The following is a 19,878-nucleotide window of genomic DNA, read 5'->3' as shown; positions in this document are numbered from 1 at the left end:
CAGCTTGACATGAAGTGAGTTCCGGGACATTTTTTGTAAAAGGCCCTGTTTATAATGTTGTTTGGTGTATGATAAAACAAAACCAACAAACCCCACTCTAAATATTAAAAATAAAATAAAGCGTTATAATATTTGGCACCCTAACACTGGGCTCGATTTTAAATTAATAAATATTTTTAAAAAAGAATAAAACGTAATCTTTGTATAGAACTAAGCAATTTAGTTAGTCTTTGTCTTGGGTAATCTTTGGTATTGGGTACCACAGACAATGATAACGTATTAACGTAATCTCGGGTTTCATATGCCACGATGTGTGGCCATGTGCATCTAGCGAGATTTGACATTTGACAAAATTTAAATATACCACATTGATATTTGAGGTTAGTCGAAATCTGTCGGAACGTTTTGGAACGGTGGGAACTTGGTATATAAATTAGTTAGTTTGTGGAACTTGGTAAGAACTATACAATTAGTTATTCTGTGGCCAGAATCAGTCAGAGCTGTCTGTGTGGATTGATATTGACATCGTTTTGCATGTTTTTTTGTTTGTTAGACTGATGACTACACTTTCTTAATTAATGAACATCTATTTTCCATCTTTTTCTGTATAATCTTGCAATATAATCTGTGTTTTCAGTGGTACTTTAAAAATAGGATATAAACAACGTTATACTTAAAAATGACACGATTTGCGCGATCTAAAGGATCTAAGTCATCAAATGAACGCGTTCCAGAGCAAGCTACTCCATGGGAAGTAATGCGAAAACAGTTGCAAGATCAACAAACACATAAAGATGATTCTTCTAAGCGAGCAGTGGTATGAACATATTTTTTTAAACATACCGATCCAAAAATAACATAAAAACTTAATGTAAAACCATTATTGTTTCAGTTTGAAGCTATTCGAAAAGAAAACTATGAAAAATTTCTGAAAGAAGAGAAATCGAATAAAACAGTTGAAACTTGGTGTGATTTTCCTGGTAACCCTACAACAGAGGACAGACAAGAATTGGATACTGAAAATGACAATATCGTCTCTAAAAGTAAAAATAAAAAAAAGAAATTAAAGAAAAATAAAGCAAAGCCAGTTGAAGATGCTCAGTTTGTAGTAGATGGAGCCGATTCTAGCGAGAAAAGCATTGATATTGATGATCCGGAACTGGCCAAGTGGTGTGATGAGTACTCTGATCCTGAGTCCAACGAGCGTCTGAAGCAACTCACAACACAACTTGAAGAAATTTGTAAAACAGAATCTAAGAAAAAGAAAAAGAAATTGGTTAGACAAGAAAAGTCTGGAGATGGCAGTGCTGATGTAGGTAAAAGTTTGAATAATGTAAATTGTGTAAATGTTGAATCCAAAAACAAGAAGAAGAAAAAATCTAAAAAGAACTTCAAAGAACCAAATACAAATTGTGAAAATATTGATGATAAAAATGATAGCTCTGAAATGATTCAATCTTCTGAAAAAACTGAACCTGATGTTCCATCCAAAAGATCAAAAAAAAGAAAACTTAAAAATAATGAAGATAATCTGAATTATATTGAGACAAAAAAACAAAAAAAAGATAATTTGTCAAATGACGTAGTTCAACAGATGAATAAAACCCAAAAAAGTAATAAAACAGGTAAATTAGATAAAAAACCTCAGAGAAATAATGAGGTAAAGAATAAAACTGAGAACTTAAAAAAAGATGGAAAAGAACATGCGAGACGAAAACCTATTCCCGAAGGAAAAAATCTGTTAATTGTGAACGGAGAAGAACTAGAAGTGGTAACCCTCCATGGCTTTCCCATTACCGCCAAGGACGGAGAGCGGATACAGGAACTCCGCAAGAACCTTATCTCCAAAGGTATTCCCAGGAGTGAGGTAGAACGAACTATCAAGTTGGAAAGAAGAAGGGCCGAGAAAACATTGGCCAGATTGAAGAAAAACCTCTGTTTCCACTGCAGGAAAGGTGGACACATCTTGTCAGAATGTCCAGACTTGAATAAAGATGGAAGTAAATCAGCCATGCCATCATCAGGATTATGTTTTAAATGTGGATCAACTGAGCATACTCATTTTGCATGCAGAGTTGTTAGATCACAAGACTACAAATTTGCTCAGTGCTTTATTTGTAAAGAACAGGTATGATAGTAGTTTTATTATCTTATTCTGTGTTGCCTTGAAATATGTATCTTAAGAAATCTCTTGCACATAAATTTATCTTTACGGCTGACTTTTGACATCCAATGGATGCCATTTACTACATCCAGAATAAAAGTTCCCCTCTTAATATAATAGTTTTTTTCTTATTATTTCTTGATTTACAGTTTTGCTAATAATATATTTCTTAATGTTGTTTTAATATAACCAAAATTTTACAAACTTCAACAATTATTTTTCGTCATAATTTTTATATTGAAATATTTCCAAAATCCATGGACAATTATCAGTAGAAATTTCAGTGAATCGAGTCTCAATATTTGCAGTTTTGCCATTTAAAAGTGTTTTCTAAGAACACAACCCCGACGGTATATTTTATGAGCACTGTTAATTCAAAAATATTTTAAGGCCAAATTAAACTCACAAATACAAGATAATCTCAAACACATTTGAAGAAAGAAAATGTGTCCTATATATAATATTTATTTTCTAGGGTCACATATCACGGCAGTGTCCTGACAACCCAAAGGGAATATATCCTAAAGGAGGAGCTTGTCGAGTTTGTGGAGATGTAACTCATCTTAAAAAGGATTGTCCGCAGGTATTTATTTCTGGGTTCAAATTTCCTCTGTATTTTTTGTTGTGTATGTATATCTATATCAGCGGTCGGGGATCTTTTTTAACCATTATCCCAAAATATTTTTCGCATGTCGATATTACCCCTCCCCCCCATTTCGAAAAGAAGACAATCAATGTATATTTTAAATAAACATTATTTATTGAATTAATTTACACGGAAAAAAAAAGTTACATGAAAATGGTATGTAAATAGACAAACAAAAAAATCTCAAATTGGATCAAACTAAAATTCAGGTTTTCAGGTTTCCTTTTCAGTTTTTGGAGAAATGATGTTGCTTCATGTTTCATACAATTACTTCGAAATTGGGACTTTTTTTATATAAGAGCAATTTGACAACAGTCTGGCGTTTAATAGATTTCTGTTCTTCGTGACATCTATTAGAGTGGAAAAGCCTTGTTCACAAAGATAGGTTGTTGCAAATGGCAGCAACATTTTTGCCGCCTCCTCATGTGCAATTTTGAAAGCCTTCGCAGCTTTTGACAACCAAAAAGGCGACAAATTTGCTTTTCTAAAAAAGAAAAATTTCCTTATTACCCCAAAAAAATCATATTTACCCCATTTGGGGTAATTTACTCCGGTTCCCCGATCGCTGATCTATATGTATAGTAAGACCACGCCTAACGGTGGTGACTAACCGGAGCCATTTCGTCGTAACGTAACACGTTACGGTGCGAGCATTCAGGCAGTCAGTACAGCTAGCCGAGCGCTCCATCCATAGTTTCGGATGCTCGCTGCGAGCGATGTTACGACGTTACGTTATGACGAAATGCTTCGGTCAGTCCCACCCTAAGGCTATTCGAATATTACTCTCCATTATTGGGGTTCCCCGAATTCGCAAATGGTGTTGGTATTAATGTTCTGTTCATACCTTTACCTATTTATTTGTATTTCTTAGTGATTTTGTGAGGAGGTTTTAAAATGGAAAAAATTCAGATCTAATTAAAAATCTAGTGTAATAAAAAAAATCTAGGTGTCGTGGAAAAAAGCTACTTAATGAAGCATGTTAATATCTTATTCCTTAAATATTCCATATTTTCTCGCCATCACCGCCCTGTTGCTATCAACGTTGTACTCTTTTCCTTTTACTTGTTAACATTGGCTTTCTGGACCCGTTTCCACCGGCATGGTATTTTTCTGGGCACTGACTCTTCCCTATATGCTGACTCATCCAGGCTGCCGAGTCTCACTTCTTTTCCAAATCTGGTGCCTAATTTAAATTGTAGTCAGAATCTCACATCCTCCTAGTTGATTTATCCCTTTTCTCCCACTAATGTAGGGTTCATCCCTCTGCCATTTACCTGTTAAAATGGGTACCACCCTCTGTATGTTGGATAGCCTGTTCCCGGTCTTAGCTCCTGTCTCTTTTTTTTGCGAAGCAAAATCTTAAAATTAACTACTGTGTCATAAATTGTAAACAATGTATTTTGATTATGTGAACATTTTTTTTTCTCTAATTTACTTCTTAAACTACAAGAATAAAGGAAATGATGACAGGCGCCATGGCGTAGACATTCGACTGCGAAACTAGTGTTTCAGGTTCGATTCCCGTCAATTGCAAAATGAATTGTAAATAACAGGCGCCGTGGCGTAGTTGGGTAGACACTTGACTGCGTAACTGGCATCGCAGATTATATTTCCGCCAAGTGCAAAATAAATTCAATAAATATTTATTTTCCATTGGTCTGGGTGTTTGTGATGTATTTTTAACATTAACCTTCCCTATCCTTACTATCCTACCTGCAGACAAACGTCTAAAATAGAGGCTTTGCGGGTTATTCCTTTAAAAATAAATATTAATTTTTATGGGTATAATTAAATCCTGGAACTTAAAGCACACAATATAAATTATATAAATGTATTCGCCGCGCTGACCTCAACGGCGTTGTGGCATGTGTTTTTACAATCCAATCTCGGTGGCAGACTATGTTTTCCAGATTTCGGCACAATGTGACTCATGGAGTAACTTGTAGTGGGTTGTGTGGCACTGATCAATCCCACATAACAATTACTGTTATAATCCGGGATTCGGATCTCACATACTAATATAAGAGTTTCTGCTTAATAAAAAGCTTCTTTAAATCTCACCAATAGATGTCTCTAGTGAAGTTTTAGTTATTCATGAACAAGGTTTCTAAATTGGTTCATATATATAGAACTTCCAAGAATTTGAGTAGTGTGGTTGTCAATAATGGGTAGAATTGGTGAATGTTACACGTGTGTAAAGTGATCACTTAAACCAGCCTATGACGGTCGTAAGCCCCGTAAATGCCCAGACTTCCATATTCTTCTTCATCTTTGATGAGATGTCAAAAAATAATATGAAAATAACTCCTGTAATTGGAGATAATCCAGATTTTGTGAACAAGTATTTGGACACACTCAAAATGTTGTAAATAAATTATCTGGTCAAATTATAAGCTTAATAATAAAAATGAAAATGGTATTTTCTGGCGTTTCTCATGTGTGTGATTATAATCCGGGATTCGGATCTCACATACTAATATAAGAGTTTCTGCTTAATAAAAAGCTTCTTTAAATCTCACCAATAGATGTCTCTAGTGAAGTTTTAGTTATTCATGAACAAGGTTTCTAAATTGGTTCATATATATAGAACTTCCAAGAATTTGAGTAGTGTGGTTGTCAATAATGGGTAGAATTGGTGAATGTTACACGTGTGTAAAGTGATCACTTAAACCAGCCTATGACGGTCGTAAGCCCCGTAAATGCCCAGACTTCCATATTCTTCTTCATCTTTGATGAGATGTCAAAAAATAATATGAAAATAACTCCTGTAATTGGAGATAATCCAGATTTTGTGAACAAGTATTTGGACACACTCAAAATGTTGTAAATAAATTATCTGGTCAAATTATAAGCTTAATAATAAAAATGAAAATGGTATTTTCTGGCGTTTCTCATGTGTGTGATTATAATCCGGGATTCGGATCTCACATACTAATATAAGAGTTTCTGCTTAATAAAAAGCTTCTTTAAATCTCACCAATAGATGTCTCTAGTGAAGTTTTAGTTATTCATGAACAAGGTTTCTAAATTGGTTCATATATATAGAACTTCCAAGAATTTGAGTAGTGTGGTTGTCAATAATGGGTAGAATTGGTGAATGTTACACGTGTGTAAAGTGATCACTTAAACCAGCCTATGACGGTCGTAAGCCCCGTAAATGCCCAGACTTCCATATTCTTCTTCATCTTTGATGAGATGTCAAAAAAAAAAAAAAAATTACTGTTATGTTGTGGCAGGCGATGTGTATGTTCTACAGCACGAGAAACACAAGCTGTGATGTCAGCGTTTGTTCACCGTCATGTCCAGATGTCCCGACACGACTGCAGCACATTCTAATTCCTATTACTTGGTTCATTGAGATGCAAAATTTATTACATAAGTTATTTAACCCCCAATATGTATTTAGTTATCAATGCAGGGTGGTTCTTTATAGACATTTGTGAATCTCTGTAAAAGGTAAAGCCAGGGTGGTCTGAGGTAATCTGGTACAAGTCGATGTATTAAGATGATGAACTTGTTCAATGCTGTTTCATTTAGCAACTGAACTTATTAGAACATATTCTCCCAGTAATGGTTTTTTATTTTATATTTTTTCCTAGATAATGCAGCAAAGAGAAGATGATACAATTCGTCTGGAAACATTACAGTCTGAGAATTTGGAAGACATTGGACAAGAAAAAAACACTGCTGCTACTATATCTTTACCTAAAATAAAACGAGTGAAATTTTAATTTTACATATTATATATATAATGTTGAAGGATACCATTCAATTTTATTCTATATAAGTTTTCTTCCCATTTATTTTAATGTTTAAGTTAATAATTGACACATCGAAAAGTACACATCTCATTTTCATTATATTATAGTATTTGAAATACAGTCGTCCCTCGCTATTAGACAATGCCTCAGGACATTCCCAAAATCTTGACATCTCAGACATGGGATTGGACATCAAGGTAATTTACATGCCCCCTAACACACCGTCAATATACGGGTATAAACAATGTCAATATAAAGGTGTAAACAACCCATGGATCAGGGGGGTATTTATACCGTTAAGCATACTATTGGCACATAACATTAAAATAAATTATAAAGGCGAAAGATACTAATTCCGATCAGAGCGTTAAAGATTATTGGTCATTTTTAAAAGGAATAAAAATATGAAGTTCAATTGTATTTCAATTGAAGCCCGAGTGTTAAAAGAGCGTAATAGCTGCTTCTCACACTTATGCTATGATTTTGCAAGAAAAGAAGCAAAAATCAATTCAAATTAAATAGGTTGCTTTTTTTAATTGTCTGAGAATTTAATTTCGTTCTGACGAACTGGTGAATTAGTATTTATATTAAAAAATGCATTAATAAGAGATTATTTGTTTTGTAAAACAATTTGAATTTCATTTGTTAAATACATAAAAAAATTATAAATAGGCTATGTTATTAATAAACATTTTAGATTTTTATTGAAATTTGACACAACCTTACCTTATATCGCCATTATATTTGTGTTCGTTTTATGGCAATTTTCTTTTACACCGATGTATCTCAGAATGAAACTCAGGTGTAAAACGACGGTTACCTGTATTGTGCTTTTTTCTTTTCCTTTGGGCAAACAATACTTACAGCGCATAAGGTATTGCACTATTGTCTTGACTGTTAATTATGTAAAGATTGTGTGATTCAGAGGCAAGTATAATATTTACATATTAAAATGTATACATTTTATTTTATTTTTCCCCATATACCATAACTGAAAACTTATAGGGTGGTCAAATGTATACAATAATTAATGTATTTAGAACATAAATAATTATTAAAGGAGCACAATAAAAAATACTTATTTTGGAAGTAAATATATTTTTTTGTAAATACATGTATAATATATGTATGGTTTAAAAACACATGTTTTATAAACTTGCTAATAATTCCTTGTAAGACATCATTGCTGCTCTCCCTATTATACCTTTCTCGCTGTTTTCATCTTCCCGAGATAATATCTGAGCAGATTCGTACAGCATCTCTGCTATATCAGACATTCTCTTTTTTAGTTGGTTTTCATTTATTGACCCATTTTTGTATTCCATCCTTGTAAGGATCATTAAGGGGGCATGCATTTCATATAAATTCATCCCTAAAAATAAATGAAATAATACTAAGTGACAGATTTATTCCGTCAAAAGATGGATATACTTTATAAAATATTAGACCGTGTATAAATTAATCTGCATATACATATTATAAAATAATTTGTGTATAATGAATTTTTTTGTGTTTTATTTACCTCGCATTCGGGTTTGTCCGGGAGATATGATGTCTAATAACTCTGTTACTTGACGGCATAAACTGACTTTCTTCTTTAGTAAAGGAATAGACATACTGTCTAAAGTGTATCCTTTAACCCGTCCGTATAGTTGAGAAAGGTTGTATCTCAAGCAAGTCAACAATGAATGCTTTGGATGTAGAATTCCTCGATACTAGAATATTATTAAAATTCAATCTATCAATACCAAAACATTTTGTCCATGCAATACCAACATTATCAAGAATAAGTAATTATACAAGATAGTGTGAAAAGTATAGACTAACAAAAATGAAAGTAATATAACATTATTTTTAAATGTTTTTATTTATTTCCGAATTTGAGAATTCTCATTTCATAATACATACATATACATATGTACATACCCATATTGCTGCTTGTTCTCTCTGCTCTATTTCAGCAGGGCCTAAATAATTTTGCTCTATTAAGGCAATCTCATTTTGCACAACTGATAAAAGTTTTCTTACGGCATCACTTGTAGTGCTGTAATCACAATTGGAGCACTTCCATATAGAACAGCTGTCTGAAATTTTAAATAGCATTGGAAATCATTTTCAAGAACTCATTAGAGACCTCACTCTTAACACATTGTCGGGCGAAACGGTGCGCTAATTAGTGCGTAGAGCAGGCATTTTTTACGTATTTTAAAAAAATTATACATTTGTGTATAAATCGTCATATCATCGAAAATATTTTATATTTTGTGATGAAAGTTTCTGTACAGTATTCATTATACCTAGTATCGTATAATAGATGTATTGTTAGATATGTACATATATTGTTATTTGAAAATTTATTTATACAATATAAAAAAATATATTTATAAAAATATCACACTCTCATGGTCTATCAAATTAAAACTGTTAAATAATAATCTAACACAAGATGACCAACATCACACTTAAATAACTATTGGGTTGATGCAAAAGTTATGACCGTTTTTTATGATCCCAGGTAAAAAAATTTTTTTTTCTTAAATTATGAAAAATATCTTCTTTTTTATGATTCTATTGTATAAAAGATGCTTTTCCTCTACTTTCTATTCAGTTTTGGCCTAGCCAGAGTACAGTAATGACCCCCTGTATTTTTTCAAAATGTCGCTCGATAAAGTGCATTTACGTCATTGTTTACTTTATGAATTCCATAAAGACAATACCGCGAGTGTGGAAACCAAAAACATTTGTGAAGTGTATGGAGTAGATGTCATCAAAGTTCGACAGGTACGAAGATGGTTTACAAAATTCCGATCTGGAGATTTTTCACTCATTGATAAACCACGTACCAGGCGGCCATTGAAGTCTGATGACGACAAGTTAAAAGTCATAATTGACACCAATCCACGTCAAATCATCAGGGAGATTGTGTTAATGATGGGAGTCAACCAAACAACCGTATTAAGACATTTGAAGCGTATGGAAATGGTTTCGCGGTACGACGTTTGGATACCTCATCAATTGTCGGCTGCCAATTTATTGGATCGTGTTTCAACGTGCGTTGCTTTGAGTGCGAGACAAAAACATGAACCTTTTTTGCATCGTTTGGTGACGGGAGATGAGAAATGGGTCGTGTACAACAACGTGACAAGAAAAAGACATTGGGCTATACCTGGACAAGCCCCATTAACAACTTCGAAGGCCGAAATCCATAAAAAAAAGTTAAACATTGTGTTTGGTGGGATAATAAGGGTATTGTGTATTTTGAACTCTTGGAACACGATCAGACAAGTACAACAGAACGATATTGTCAGCAATTATCCAAATTGAACATGGACCTTCAAAAGGATAGACCAGAATCGGTAAAAAGAAAAGGGGTAGTGTTTCATCACGACAACGCGAGACCACATATGGCTATGATGATCCAACACAAGCTAAATGAGTTAAATTGGGATGTTATCAAGCATCCACCATATTTTCCAGATCTTGCTCTTTCTGATTTTTATTTATTCCGATCACTGCAAAAAAAATTAAATGATGAAAAAAATTATACCATAGAGCAGGTAAAAACATCCCTTACTTAATTTTTCGCATCAAAATCCACGGATTTTTTTACTACTGGTATTAATAAGCTGATAGAAAGATGGGAGAAGGTTATAAGAGCTGATGGAAATTATCTCATTTATTAAATAAATAATACATATTTAAAAAAAATTAAAAAATATTAATGTAAAAAACGGTCAAAACTTTTGCATCAACCCAATAAATAACCAAGAAAGCAATTTAGCGTCAAATGTTTATAAAATTTGAGCTCCAATATTTATAACAATGTTCACAGTCTGAAACTTGGCTCTGAATAGTGTTGAGTGTTTCCATTTGAGGTTATCAAATGAATCATTAGTTGCGGTGTTGTATTTTCCTCTTATATTTAAACCTGTTTATTATTCTGCTGTGCTGTTGGTTGTTTGCCCTGCAAACAACCAACAGCACGGTTCCGAATAAAACGTATTTATACGTGGCCCCCTTACTACACACAATTCAGAAAAAACATTTTTATACATGTCCTGACAATGCAATAACTAAAAAAACTAAAGATTTTAAATCTTTGAATATTGTAATTAAGAGTATCGCCAGGATAATACGTCTTCTGCGATGAATACATATCGCTCACTCCTTTCAAGAACGTCATAAATCAAAAAACTTGATTATTCAGGAGAACGTTTTTAAAGTTTAAAAATATAATGCAATGTGTTGAAAATAATTATCAAGCCACTTACTGAACTTTTTACTGTGCAACAGATCTTTTTAAGTAAAACCTGATGGTTTTTTCTCCATTTGAAAAATATTTAGTTTATTTAAAAAAATAATTAAACAATACCTTTTCTTCAAAATGCAAAAACAACACTTTCTGCCCTGGAGCGGGTAAATATTAAGTTAAAAATATGCCTCTTTTGCTGGGATATAGTACATTTTCTGGGCATTCTGAAAACATGCACAACTGAAAATTGAGGAATTTTGATTTATGACGTTCTTGAAAGGAGTGAGCGATATGTCCTAGTAAAAAAATCATATGTATTTTTTATTTACTATCATTACTATCTATTTTTTTAGTGTATTAAAATTGTTGTGCACAAGTACTAGATTTGATCACCAAGTGATCATTATCAAGATACTTTTTTTATAGACAAAGTCATATCTTAAACCAGGCATTAACTTCCATATTTCCTTTTCATAAAGTTCTCGATCTCTTGAGATATTATGTTTGATCTAACTCCACTATCAAATGTATTCTACTTCACAAAATAATAATTTTTATACTGGTAATGGTTTACAACGTATTTGATAATTTTTCTGCATCCAGGTAAATAAAAGACATAGTATTTTCTGTCAGGAATCTTATGCATAATATTTGGTATTTTCAGTCTTATCTAACTTACCCAATGGAATCACAGGGAGTACATCTCCCGAGTCACATTCACTACACTTCAAGGTACTCATGTTAGTCCCAAACTCCGTGGGGTCAGCACATCTATCGCAATTGCAGTCAAAGAACTTTGATAGCTTCAAAAAATCTCTTCTTTGTATTGTCGAGTAAAGGACATGTGTGTAACACATTTCTAATTTTCCACCTTTTTCTATGTCAGTTGCTACCCAAACTTCAGCACTGAAATATAATATGGAAAAACAATTCATGCATATGTTGCAGTCAAAGCTCATTGCCAAGGTATTCTTAGGTTTAACTAGTCAATCTTAAGTGATACTTCAAACTGTCAAACATGTCAATTATAGTTTGAAAATCAAACAAAATCTTGGTTTGACTAGGCAGATGTATAGGTTTTTGTTTCTGTGGGGTAGCCGAGAAATTACTTTTAAAACGAGGATGTTTTTTTGAAGTGGCGTATTTACATCTGACAACCTAAATTTATTTTAGATTTTTTTTTTCTTCATAATTAATAGTTTTGACTTTGACTGCGAAGTCATTCTTAATATTGACTAGTCCAGCCTAAGAGCCTTAAAATTATAAACAATTTAACATATATTTAGAAAAAAATGTCCTTTTAATGAAAGTATATTGTTACCAACGTTTTGAGTGTGTCCAAATACTAAATCTGAATTATCTTCAATTACAGGAGTTATTTTCATATTCTTTTTTTGACATCTCATCAAAGATTTTATTTTATTTATTCGGGAATTGTACAGCTTTACATTTAGTAAAAGTATATAATAAAAAATAGTTACATTAATAAAAAAAATGTCCGCCTCCGTAGTGTAATGGTCAGCACGCTCGGCTACCGTTCTGGAGGTCCCGGGTTCGATTCCCAAGGGAGGTAAAATAAATATAAGTGATTTTTTCACTGTAATGTTTATTCAATATTACCATGGACTAGTACCTGAAGCGGAGGGCTGATAACCTTTCCTTCATGTGTAAACGATCAAGATAACACTGCGTTTATATGACACAGTGCCCTATGCACCATTGGGGTGCGGATAAGGGTTTTATTATATTATTTTATTAATAAAAAAAGCCAATTACACAATTCCACATTTATGTTATAATAACGATCAAAAACATCAAGAAATAAAAAAGAGTGGGAGTGTGTGTGTGTGTGTGTGAGGACATGCAGAAGAATATGGATGTCTGGGCATTTATGGGGCTGATGACCATCATAGGCATGGCATAACTAGCCTATGACGGTCATCAGTCCCGTAAATGCCCAGACTTCCATATTCTTCACCTTCGATGAGATGCCAAAAAAATTATATGAAAGTATATTGTATTGTTTTATGTGTTTTCTTTTAACATACTTACAAATTTTTTGGTATTCCATTCTTCCCTCCAGATACTATGGTGTGCACTACAGAGGGTACACAATTATGAGACATAATTCCAACTTTAGGATAAATGGCTCTGTTGTTCGGCCCACATTGTGATGGTACTTCGACAGCATTTACCTTAAAAAAATATTATTTCAAAAATCAGTAGGTAGGTACCGGAAAATATTTTGTTTTTCAATATAATTTTCTAAATGATCAATATTATTATTACCATAGCCTTGTATCGTATTTCTTTCAGTCCATTGCCTTAAGTTTGGCAATGTTATTTAGCTACTTAATTAGATTTTGAAAATGTACATAGTATACTATAGATTGAATTTCAAAACAAGAAAAAAAACATTATAAATATTTAATATGGATAGTAATGTTAATAATTTTTTTACTGTAATGTAAATTTTATAGCGCACATTAAAACAGAATTAGAATAAAAATAATATAAGTGTTAAAACATGAGTTACACAAAAGTTGTCCTATAATCAGTTTCCCAGGATGCTATTTATATGGCACACATTAAACGGCATTGTTTGCTAGGCTGGGCTCTATTGAGAAAATATGAAGTAGTATTTAAAAATAAAACCAATGAAATTGCGAAACACTATTTTTACCTTCTAACCAAGAGTTTTCATACAAATTTAGTATTTTATCAAGATGAACTGAGCCCTTGGGTCGAGAGTCCCGGAGATTTAGTTATAGATTAAATACCATGCATGATTGCTTCCTTTATAATTAATATTTATAAATTTTTTGCCCACAAGCAGGATACAATATACAAGTAAAAGATAATAACATAATGTGACACATTTATTGATTGGAATATGTTGATCCCAATTGTATTTAAATGGTATAAATATTATCATTTTTTTTAACCCTTATCCGCAACCGATGGTGCATAGGGTACTGATCATATAAATGCAGTGTTATCTTGATTGTTAACACATGAAGGAAAGGTGATCTGCCCTCCGCTTCAAGTACCAGTCCAGGGTAATATTGAATAAATATTAGAGTGAAAAAATCAGTTATATTTATTTGACCCCCCCCCCCCGGGAATCGAACCCAAGACCTCCAGTATTGTAGCAAAGCATGGTGAGCATTACACTACGGAGGCGGACAATATTATCATTAGTTGCTAACATTATAATTAGTTACAAATATCTTTTAGAATTAGGATAATTAGTGTATCCATGGCGCATCGACTCCACCCTGGTCTTCTCTAAAAGTGGCAGATGCTGCTGCTCAAGGTCTTGCTCTTAGGGTGCTACGGCATTGTACGTAATATTATTTTATTTTACCTCCAAAATTCCACAAACTTTTTGGATAAGTTCTTCAGAAAATCTTTCCTTTAATTTACAGGGGCCACGTAAATATTGCACAATGTTGATTTGATCCACTCCCCAACTATTTCTTAGTTTTCTTTCAGCATCGTGGTCTTCCATTACTGTCACTTCTTCGTCCCATCTTTTTGGATCCTTTTCTTTTTGTAAGAGTACTCTGAAAATACAAAATATTCCTATTTTATAAATGAAAGACACAAGTGCATTTATTGTATACCATCCTATAAATAATTTTATGATGCATAAATATAATAAGAAAACCTTAAAGGAGTGATGCAGTCATACTGAAGGCATGGTAGTCTAGTATCCTCGACACTTTGAAATTCTGCGTTGGCATTAGAAAAGACCTCGCATTCGTATTCTTTGTGAGTCGAATTATTTTCACAAGTTTCATTACAGCAGGGCCATCCACACCGGCTGCATAAGTATGAACCATTCCAAATACCCAGGCACCCCAAGCACACTGGTAGGGAATCTAAAATAAATAATATCACTATAATAAAACCATCAAAACATTCTAAACATAATAAATAGGTACCTACCTACAGATAGATAAAAAATAAAATAAAAACCATTTGTTAATTTTTTTAAAGTTACACTGAGCTTTTTCTTATACTATTTTGAAATATCAATTTAATTACTGTAGGTATGCTACTGATAAATTTCATTAATTAAAACTTTGTATGGGTAAGGTGAGGGAATCACATATCTATTTTTTTTTAATATGGTTGGTAAATAGGTCAGGTGAAATAATTACATCCAATAGATTGTGATTAATTTCTCGATTAACTAAATGTTTAGCTCTAATCTAATGGTTTCTGAAAGTTCCGGATATGAGTTCTCTTCTAGGCAGGCACTTTGTTGAAATATATAATTATTTTATATCATTCATAATGAGAAAATGAGATGTAATATATTCAAATCAAATCTTCTACTTAAAAAAATGTCCAATATAAATTATATTTTTAGATTTTAAGCAAAATAAATGTTTTAAAAAAAGGTAATTTCATTAGTATTGTACGGTAAATTTGCAGTAAGATTCAAATAAGTCAGCGGTTTTGGTTTCGTGACCTAAGACAATTTTAATAATAAAGTAATACGCATAAACATTTTTTTGAAATAATACAAACTGTATTGGTCGTTAGATATTATTAACGTATGGTAAATATTGACTTTGGATTCCAGAAGGCTGCCGCTGACTTGCTAGTACACAACATTTTGAGTGTGTCCAAATACCTTTTGACTTGTGCCAATTTTTTTTTTTAAATCTTTACTTATAAAAAATTAGCTTCCATATATTTGTGTCCTCAAAACTCAAAAAGTTATCGATGGATTGATTTGACTTTTTTACAAACACGGGCTTATGTCAAATCAAATAAATGAATGTGGCCTTTAGAAATGAAAAGGTGCCCTACCCCTGGCCAAACACGTCTGTCGCACGGATGAAACATACCGACATGGCATTTACGGTACAGGTGTCCTACAGTTAATTATAATAACGATAATAATAATAACAATTTCGAAACCATTGTATTAAATGAAATTTTTTTAATTGAATTATTTGTTAAATTAATTATGTATGTACATAATATTAATCAGGGCAATATACAGCGTGTTCTATGGAAACCGTGTTATACGAAACTTTGAAATGATATAAATCAAGGCAAGGTACCGTGTTATATCGAAATCAAGTCTTGAGGTGTTTAATTTTATGACAGCTAAAATTTCACTCTAACAAAACAAACAAATAAAAAGGTGTAAATGTAAAAGTAAGGTGTAAATGTAAAAAAAAAACAAGTAAATGATGCTATGGTGGTGAAGGGTGGTATTGTTTGCATGCTGTAATAGTGGTTGTCCTGACGAAGAGACAGGTACGTCTCGAAGCCGGTAGACATAAAAATCTCGGTCATAAAATCATAAAATTTTAATAATATACTAATATTATTAAAAAATTTGTAAAAAAAAAATAAGTAAAAATGACTTACCACAAAGTAAATGCTTTAAATATTTATAATATTGAGAATAAAATAAAAAGATACGTTTTCTTCAAGTTTTTAATCGAAAAGATTAGGAAGAGTGCTTTAAGGTGTTATGGACATGTGGAGCGAATGGATAACGAGAGAATGACTAAGAAAATATATGTGGCGAATGTGAGCGGGAGAACAGAACGAGGATGGTTGAATAAGACTTGGCACGATCAGATCAATCAGAACCTAAAATCTGGTGGTGTCAAAAGCCTGCGTAATTGGAGGGCATGTATGACTAGATGTATGGATGTGAAGGAAGCGAGGAGTGTATGTCAGGATAGAAGAGTGTGGCGTTCAATCCTCTCTGCCTATCCCTGCGGGGAAACGGCGTGATGGTAGTTATAGTAGTAATAAACGAATTTATTCACTAACCTGGTTTAGGTCCAAATGCAAAGGGAACATCTGTAAAAACGAGAGAACCTTTTTGTAATGGTTTATTCGCAACCAAATACCTCCCCAATCGTTCGTCCCTCATGATTTTATAAGCGGGAACATCACTCATCTTGCCCAAAAGAGAGTGCTTATAACGGAGATAACTTTAAATGAAGTATTCAAAAAATATCCGGCTTATTTTATACTCGCTGTCTTAATTACTAGCCGGAATTTAATTTTAGCGATAACTGCAAACATCGAACGAGTCCGAACAAAGATTGAAAAGAATATCGCGCCATATTACACACACACGCACAACACACACACTCGCGCGCACGCGCACGCTCACATAAACGAGTTCTTATAGAACACAACGCTGGGACGAATTTCAAATGATAATGTTGTAGCTACATATATCGGTCTATTTAAATTTAAATGAAAATGTACGTTCATTCAAAATCTTAATATCCTAAAGTGATTCTCCGATTGCAACGCAAAATTTCAACACAACCTTGCATGCGAATATGCGCATGTTTCGTATAAAAATATAACAGATGCAAGGTAAAATGTTTTTTTTTCGAAAAACAGCTTTCCTAATTATAAATTACATCTACCTGGTTATTAGTTAATATTATTTAATGGTCCGCCTCCGTAGTGTAATGGTCAGCACGCTCGGCTACCGTACTGGAGGTCCCGGGTTCGATTCCCAGGGGGGGTCAAATAAATATAAGTAATTTTTTCACTCTTATATTTATTCAATATTACCTCGGAATGGTACCGGAAGCGGAGGGCTGATCACCTTTCCTTCATGTGTTAACAATCAAGATAACACTGCGTTTATATGATGTAGTGCTCTATGCACCATTGGGATGTGGATAAGGGTTTGAATAAAAAAACAAATTAAATAACCACTTTTTTCATTTATTTGCGACTACAGTTCGTCACTGTTAACAAGAGAAGATTATGATTACGTTTGTAAATATATTGTATATTTTACAATGACCCTTTAACATATATCTAGCTGTGATAGCGCTTGTGTGTAAACGGTCAATAATTGATTTGTATTATAATAATTAGATTATACTAAGTAACCACTAGAAGTTATTCCCCGATTTTCCACTTTGGAAAATTTTGTTATTTTACCTATTGTATTTGCTCTTACATAATATAGTATGTGTATGAATTACATGAAACATACAACCTTGTAAGATTCAATATAGTTATGAAGTTATGATATGAGATTTGCAATCCTCTTCCCAACTGCTACAGTTTTCCATACACCAGTGAAGGCGAGGCCTGTTGCAAGAACTTTTGCGAGGTCAACCAGCAAAATAAAATAGAAAAAAGCTTCTCGGTGGAGGCTATGAACAAAACAGTTCGTCGACTCCAAAATCTTTATTTTTCCCTCCAATATTTGCTAGCTACTTTTTTACCGTGGTCATTCTGTTTTGTCTTCTCCGAAAATTCTATCACACCGGTCACACAAGGGTTCTATAATATAACCTAAGCCAACAAACAATCAGTAGTTGCTTATTTTTGAAGAGAGCGACTATAATCCACTGATCCAATTTCAAGTTTGTAAACTTGACATCGCTTTTGTTGGAACTTTTCCAAAATGGAGCTCTGACGTGGATCTCTGATGCCAGCTTCATAGATTACGAGTACGTTGTTCGAATTTGGCGGATTTTACACACATAGCTATTGCGTAAGCAAAGCATCATCAACGTCAGACGGTTAGATTGGTTGTTTCCCCGGACAGAGGTTTATTCCTGTTTTCGAAGTAACATTTCATTTGTTATCTATGTTAGGAAATATATATATGAAACATATATATATATATATATATATATATATATATATATATATATATATATATATATATATATATATATATATATATATATATAATATATATATATATATATATATATATATATATATATATATATATATATATATATATATATTTATATATATATATATATATATATATATATATATATATATATATATATATATATATATATATATATATATATATATATATATATATATATATATATATATATATATATATATATATATATATATATATATATATATATATATATATATATATATATATATATATATATATATATATATATATATATATATATATATATATATATATATATATATATATATATACATATATATATATATATATATATATATATATATATATATATATATATATATATATATATATATATATATATATATATATATATATATATATATATATATATATATATATATATATATATATATATATATATATATACATATATATATATATATATATATATATATATATATATATATACATATATATATATATATATATATATATACATATATATATATATATATATATATATATATATATATATATATACACAGTCGAACTCGGATATAACGAGTTTAACATTTGTTGAAATTTTGGTTTTTGGTTTTCTCCATACATTTATTCACGGTTATAACGAGCAACTTCTCGGCTATAGCGAGCAAATCGTTTGACTAATTTACTATCTTGGCGCCTGTAGTCATTTGTAAAGGTGTCTAATTGGTCGGGGTTACTTTCATTGCCCCTTGGTGTTTTTCGTTTTGAGAGCTCAACTCTCTTCCTCCAAGTATCTCGAGACATCCAATAAGATATTTTTACTATCCTGAGGTCAAGAGCTTCACTGGCGGAAAAGTTGGAATAGATTAAGTATCAGCTTCTCGCTAGGCGCGGTGTCCGACAGTTACCTCGAATTTTGGGTTTCCTCCCAGCAATGAGCAAATGCTGTGACGTTCCTGTTTGGCCCACACTAGATTATCCCTCCTGTTCCCAACATAGATTCAAATAAAAACATATTAAATTAGCTAGAAGACACAAAAATCCACTAAATGATCTATAAACCTTGTATATAATAAGCAAGGTAAATAATAAATGCAATTCCCATCTAAAAAAAAAGTTACCTCGAATGTCAATCTTATTTTGTCACTCTTTACCTTATCTAAATCGATTTTCTTCCGCCGGGAACATAACGCCTTCCCGACGACCAACTTGTGATTGGCGTATATGCCGGCCGCTATGTAGCATCAGACATCAAGAAGTCATTGCCAATTAATGCGCCTGTGGAGAATGTGATCTACATATTGCGCTTTGTTTGTCCTTCAAGGGATATCCAAATGTATGCTTTATGGGAAAATAGTGTGC

At 32.3% G+C, this 19,878-nt stretch overlaps 2 protein-coding genes across 3 annotated transcripts; one reads left to right on the top strand and one right to left on the bottom strand.

Annotated features, from left to right (window-relative positions):
- Positions 1-254: 254 nt before the first annotated feature.
- Positions 255-8,073, top strand: LOC148304277 (uncharacterized). 2 transcript variants are annotated; one of them, XM_088268665.1, is made up of 5 exons: positions 255-380; positions 638-817; positions 893-2,128; positions 2,640-2,747; positions 6,410-7,665. In XM_088268665.1, exons 2-5 carry the CDS (start codon positions 680-682, stop codon positions 6,539-6,541), a joined length of 1,614 nt encoding a protein of 537 aa, XP_088124791.1. In that variant the 5' UTR covers positions 255-380; positions 638-679; the 3' UTR covers positions 6,542-7,665. The 2 variants fall into 2 exon arrangements, with proteins under 2 accessions (XP_088124791.1, XP_088124790.1); XM_088268664.1 differs by having other exon boundaries at positions 371-454; positions 6,410-8,073.
- On the bottom strand, positions 7,653-16,911 carry SmydA-3 (SET and MYND domain containing, arthropod-specific, member 3). Its single transcript, XM_088268666.1, has 8 exons — positions 16,632-16,911; positions 14,494-14,707; positions 14,191-14,389; positions 12,876-13,018; positions 11,503-11,729; positions 8,498-8,655; positions 8,094-8,286; positions 7,653-7,943 (listed from the first exon to the last, which is right to left on the bottom strand). Exons 1-8 carry the CDS (start codon positions 16,759-16,761, stop codon positions 7,720-7,722), a joined length of 1,488 nt encoding a protein of 495 aa, XP_088124792.1. The 5' UTR covers positions 16,762-16,911; the 3' UTR covers positions 7,653-7,719.
- Positions 16,912-19,878: the final 2,967 nt, after the last annotated feature.

This window comes from Brachycentrus maculatus, unplaced genomic scaffold, assembly GCF_059751285.1.
Source record: "Brachycentrus maculatus isolate JH-2025_06_01 unplaced genomic scaffold, ASM5975128v1 h1tg000326l, whole genome shotgun sequence".
Lineage (NCBI taxonomy): Eukaryota > Metazoa > Arthropoda > Insecta > Trichoptera > Brachycentridae > Brachycentrus > Brachycentrus maculatus.
The sequence above is the reverse complement of the archived record's forward strand: the minus strand, read 5'-3'. Positions and strand labels throughout refer to the sequence as shown.